Source organism: Dryobates pubescens, chromosome 27 (assembly GCF_014839835.1).
Source record: "Dryobates pubescens isolate bDryPub1 chromosome 27, bDryPub1.pri, whole genome shotgun sequence".
NCBI lineage: Eukaryota > Metazoa > Chordata > Aves > Piciformes > Picidae > Dryobates > Dryobates pubescens.
This window is the reverse complement of record NC_071638.1, coordinates 9,411,725-9,417,724: the sequence shown is the minus strand read 5'-3', so window position 1 is coordinate 9,417,724 and position 6,000 is coordinate 9,411,725. Positions and strand designations below refer to the sequence as shown.

At 43.6% G+C, this 6,000-nt stretch overlaps 1 protein-coding gene across 1 annotated transcript in view; it reads left to right on the top strand.

The window, feature by feature from the left end:
• The first annotated feature begins 2,261 nt into the window (after window positions 1–2,261).
• Window positions 2,262–6,000, top strand: part of OTOGL (otogelin like) — a 139,394-nt gene continuing 135,655 nt past the window's right edge. Inside the window, exons 1-3 of the mRNA XM_054173788.1 lie at window positions 2,262–2,460; window positions 3,480–3,519; window positions 4,555–4,603. Coding sequence (XP_054029763.1) covers window positions 2,382–2,460; window positions 3,480–3,519; window positions 4,555–4,603 — 168 coding nt within the window. The 5' untranslated portion in view covers window positions 2,262–2,381. The remainder of the gene's footprint in view (window positions 2,461–3,479; window positions 3,520–4,554; window positions 4,604–6,000) is intronic.

The following is a 6,000-nucleotide window of genomic DNA, read 5'->3' as shown; positions in this document are numbered from 1 at the left end:
TGTTCATGTGGAACCTCCTCTGCTCCAGCTGGCACCCATTGCCCCTTGTCCTATCATTGGACACCACTAAGAAAAGCCTGGCTCTGCCCTACTGACACTCACTCTTCACATCTTTATCAACAGGAATGAGGTCACCTCTAAGTCTTCTCCAAGCTACAGAGCCCTCAGCTCCCTCAGTCTGTCCTCATAAGGAAGATGTTCCACTCCCCTAATCATCTGTGTGGCTCTGCACTGGACACTTTTCCATGCAATTCCTTGAGGTCCTTCTTGAACTGAGTGGCCCAGACACAGTATCCCAGATGCAGCCTCAGCAGGGCAGAATAGAGGGGGAGGACTGAGTAGGTGGTGGAGTCACCATCATTGGAGGTGTTCAGGAGGAGACTTGATAGGGTGCTTGGTTGCATGGTTTAGTTGATTAGGTGGTGTTGGATGATAGGTTGGATGCAATGATCTCAAAGGTCTCTTCCAACCTGGTCTGGTCTATTCTATTCTATTCTATTCTATTCTATTCTATTCTATTCTATTCTATTCTATTCTATTCTGTTCTGTTCTGTTCTGTTCTGTTCTATTCTGTTCCTATTCTATTCTATTCTATTCTATTCTATTCTATTCTATTCTATTCTATTCTATTCTGTTATGTTCTATTCTATTCCTATTCTATTCTATTCTATTCTATTCTTTTCTATTCCTATTCCTATTCTATTCTATTCTATTCTATTCTATTCTATTCCTCCTAACCATACCCCTTTTAAGACACCCCAGGATGCCATTGGCCTTCTTGGTCACATTGGCACCTTGCTGGCTCATGACTATCCTTCTATCCACCAGGCCCCGCCAGTCCCTGTGCTGCTCTCCAACAGGTCTCCTTCTGATGCCGGAAGGCCACATTAAGGTCTCAGAATAAGAGTTGAAGGTTAAGCAAAACACAGGCTTCACAAAATAAAAGGAGTAGCATCCATTTCAATTAGCATTATGTGTGTCTTTAAAACTGTGCTTTTTAATGATTCTGTTAGGGTAAAGCAGGTAAGGTTTTTTTCTGTTTAATTTTGGTGACACATTTAGTGAAGATTAGAAACAAATCCCTTTTGTTACTGTGGAATCCTCTTGCTTTTACTATCATCATAAAGCAATTTTTTTGTTGTTGTTGGGTCCTTGCTGGGAAACTTTCCTTTGTGATATATAAAAAAAAATCTATACAAAACAATGTATCTAAACCAGTCTTTAAATCACTTGATGGAAGTGAATGTCTCTCCACTTAGAACAGATAAGGAACATTAATGCTCTCCACAACCCTCTGGTGATGATTTATACAGTAGCATCATTTCAGGGGCTAACAAAAGATATTTCACAGTGTTACAGTTTGAAGGGGCAACTTTAGACCACTCCCTGACTGCAAAGACTGAAACTAAGTTAAATTGCCACTGAATGCAAAAGGAAAACAATCCTAAGGTCTACAGAATTCATTGGATTGCTGATGGGGATATAGAGAAGAGGCACAAACAATTTCCTCTCTTTTCTTCTTCTGTTGCTTCTGCTTGCAACTTCTCTTTCTCATGGCCTTGCCAGGGAAATCTCTGTTTTACTACTGTGTGAGGTAATGGGAAGGAGGGAGGGAGTGGGGGAGAACGTGAATGGTCCCCTGGATCCATCCAGGGGTGTCTGAGGAGCTTCTGCGATGTAAATATATCCGCATTGTGCTTCTATTGTATTTTTGGTACACATTCATTGCATTTCATGTTGCTAGATTGCAGTTTGCTTGTAAATAGAACTTCATCTGCTTCCATCCCAAACTGAGCTGGTCTGAGCAATTTTATTTTGGGGGTAGTTTCTCCAAGTTAGTTGGGGGGTGGTGGTAATTTCAACCCACCACACACAGACATAAGCGGTAAAGGACAGCACCCAGCGAAGCCTCAAGGCACACAAAGGTGCGCGACGACTGGAGGAGCTCTCAAACCATGATGATCGAGCAACACTTGTGTGTAATTGTGTGCTATGTTATAAAGGGCTGATTCAGCTCCACAGAGGAGTAATGCTCTCAGGTCTAGTGAAAGTGTAACTAATACAGACTCTGCTGAGGAGCTACCATGCATTACTAATGAGACACATGCAGCCAGAAAGTTGTAGGGCAACGCTTGCAGAGCTCCTGAGGCTGTCTGCAGCTACCAAGCGCGAGGTCTCGTTTTCCTTTTCCTTTGTTTTTGGTTTGTTTGGGTGGTTTGTTGGGTTTTATTCTTTGTTTTTTTTCTTTTTAATTTATTTTAAAGAATGCACCCAGCTATCTGACTGTTACAGGATTTAAGCACAGTGGAGAAAGACATACTTCTAAGATGCCATCCTAATCAAAGCCACTGATTTGGATACGTTTCCTAAGTTCTACTGAAATGAACATTGTGGGAAAGCTCAGTTTAATGATACCGTGGAGTCTGTTCTTACTTCATTCACTGCTGTCCTCTTTGCAAGGTAAGAGCTTTATTCCATTTTGGTAGCAATACTAACTTGTAAAAAAGAGATTTCTAAATATTTGAGTGTTACAGCTCTTACTTTTTCTATCCCCATAAAGCGATTTGTTGTTGTTGTTGGATCCTTGCTGGAATGTATATGTTAGAAAAATTAGGTTTTAACACAGGTTAAAAAGCTGTATATCACTGTTCTGGCTCACAGGTATAGAAAAGAAAACAGAGGGGGTTTTTTGTTTGCTTTTATTCATTTATTTTTTAATAGAAAGGCATATTCTAATGTCTGAATTGGCTACAGAACACTCCTTTGGAAAGGAAATTTAAGTTTCTCCTCTTTCTTGCCCTTATTGCCAGATGAGTAAGCTTCTAATGATTTTCAGTGGAGGGTGGTTTTGTCTGAGCAGACTGCACCTGTGATTTATGTAAGCAGTTCCAGAGTGCTAGAGTAAATCACTCATCTGGCTATACAAATGGTTTAATTTTCAATGTAATGCCAATGGATCTTTGGTAGTTTTCTTGCAGCGATTATAAAGGCTTCTAAGGCAGTGTGAGAAAAAAAAGGCATTTTATCTATCTATTTGTTTATTTTTAAGGCATAGACTCTGGAATATTTTAAACAATTCACAGTTGAGTTTCACCAGTAGCATTCAGAAAATAATTATAGCCAACCTCCCTAGAAATTCCATTCTGGAATGCTCTGAGCATCTCTTGTATTATATCACTTCTGAGCCTCTGAAGGACTCTGAACTCTCTGCTCTGCTTCATGGTAGCGTGTAGCAGAACTGAGAACATGGAAACTTGCCAGTGGTGAATACTTAGGAGAATCAAGGTCTCAGGAAGGAAAGCACAAAGTGCTGCAGCCACTGGAAACAGAAGAAGTTTGTGTAAAGATGCTTTGGAGAACTTAGGATCATTAAAGAATAAAATTGAACAGTGTTGTTTTAAACTTGACGAACTGTTGTTTGTCGAGTGCAGAATGAAGCATAAAAACCCCATTTAATTTGATGACTCTTTAACCTACAGGATCTTATTGCAAGCTTTCTCATTTGAGAAGAACTTTAAGGTAAGTTTTTATTCCTTATTTGTCAAGTCCTACAAACAGAGCAAGAGGAAGTGTGATGCAGTGCAAGTTAGAAAGCAAGACGCAGCTTCAAATTTGACGTGTAAAATCTCACGTGCATGCACAGTGGACGTAAACCAGGCTTCCAGAATGCTTTCCCATTCTCTTCAAAGACATTGCATAAAGGGCATGGCTCCTGTGTTTGAAAAATTGAGGTCCTCATGAAAAATGGTGCCCCTATGGTCACAAGAAAGCTTAGAGGAATAGCCAGCATGAGATCATGATGTCATGACTGGAAAAATACATTAAATGAGTGTCCTTCTACACTTTGTAATCTCATGATAAAATCCTAGCTTCTATTTGAAGCACAGAAAAGTAAGTGCTATACAGCCTTAAAATAAACATTCTCCATACAAGTTTTCATGTAGAAGCTGAAATCCAAACACAATCCAAACTAGGGCATGTCCCTGATCCCATTGAATTAAATGGGGTCTATGCCATCGGTTTCAATGGAAGCATCCAGTGGGACGTAGCTGACCTCAAACACAGATGCACCTCAATAGACATATGTTTTACAGTTTTATGTCCTTGCTTGTAAACTTTGTCACAAATCTAAGCCAGTTGCAGCTGGAGAGCAATCTCTTGCTATTAAAAGCACCACCACAGTATATTAAAATGACACTTGGGGGAACTTGCAGCCGCTCACACGCAATGTCAAGTAAATACGAAGCCACTTTACAGTTTTGTATCCTGTCATGTAAGCCTATTTTGCCCACTTACATCTCCCTCATGAGCTCCAGGGGTCTCAGTGTCTAAGCAAGGATCAGACTGCAACCCAGTTCTGTAAAATGAGACCAAGAAAAGAAAAAAAACAAGAAGGGGTGGGGGGGAAAAAACCCCTCTTAAAATGTTAACCCAAGAAAGACCTCTTTGATAAAGTGATGGTAATCGGAGAGAAACACTTCTCTCCAGAGAGCTGCTTATTCAGGTTGCTCCAGGAACCTTTGATTATACAAGATCCTTTTTGTTTTCTTCCAGAAATGAGTTTAATGTAACTCGACAGAAAAGAGATCTCGTAACAACTGAGGTAGGTTATACCTCCAAATGGGGGAGGGAGGGGAAACCCTCCCCCTTTTTCTGCTCTGGGCCTTTGCACTCCTGACAAAGGAGCCTTTGTGGGGAGAGAGGCTGTGGTAACAGGATGACAGTGAGGAGGAGCAGCTATTCCCTATCTGCTCACCCTCTGCCTGAGCCCGCAGCCTCATGCCTTCGTTCATTCTCAGCAAAGCACTCGGTGGGCAACCCACCCTGAGGAACCAGCTGGCACACTTCATGGGAAACAAAACTGCCATGCTTCTGGCTGTTATGAAGGTGAACAGAGCGCCTCAGCAAGCTGCTGGTGTTTGGTGAGAGGTGCAGTGACGGTGCCACCAGCAAGGCTCCCTCCTAGGCATGGTGTGGTGATGGCTCTGACCAGGCCCCGCTTCCTGCCACTCAGGCCCATTGATGCCTTAATGCTGCATCCCACTGAAATTCAATAGTAAAGAGAGGAATCTCATTCCACAGCTGGTATATGTGGAGCCCAAGAAAGGGTTATGATTCCATTTGATGAGGGCAGGAGGGCAGCCCAAGGCAGGGTCTCCTCAGGGTGTTGCAGGAAGGTTGCAGCTGAAGCACAGATGATTGTCTGCGTCTCTGTATTGGGTTTGGGCACCAGCACAGTCCCCTTTTGATCTATCTGCCTCCTGACCGAGCCAGAAGGTAGCTGCTGTCAAGTGCTATAATAGGGTGAACAGAGCCTGTGAGGACTCTCTGGTGAGACCACAGCTGGAGTACTGCATCCAGTTCTGGAGCCCCTATTACAAGAGGGATCTGGAGGTGCTGGAAGGTGTCCAGAGAAGGGCCACGAGGATGATCAGAGGGCTGGAGCACCTCTCCTATGAGGACAGACTGAAGGAGTTGGGGCTGTTCAGTTTGGAGAAGGCTCCGAGGTGACCTAATTGTGGCCTTCCAGTATCTGAAGGGGGCTACAAGAAGGCTGGGGAGGGACTTCTCAGGATCTCAGGGAGTGATAGGACTAAGGGGAATGGAATGAAGCTGGAGGTGGGGAGATTCAGGCTGGAGGTGAGGAGGAAGTTCTTCAGCATGAGAGTGGTGAAGCCCTGGCATGGGTTGTCCAGGGAGGTGGTTGAGGCCCCATCCCTGGAGGTGTTTAAGCCCAGGCTGGATGAGGCTGTGGCCAGCCTGCTCTAGTGTGGGGTGTCCCTGCCTATGGCAGGGGGGTTGGAACTAGATGATCCTTGTGGTCCCTTCCAACCCTGACTGATACTATGATAGGACTGACAGTGCCCCAGGAGGGCCTTTGGCAGGGAAACTCTGTTGCAGCGTGGACGCTCTGCTTCTTCATAGCAACAAAAGACACGAAAAGCTGCTCTCCTGAGGAGGACAGCTCAGAGTAACCATCAGGGCAAAGGAAAAGAGGTC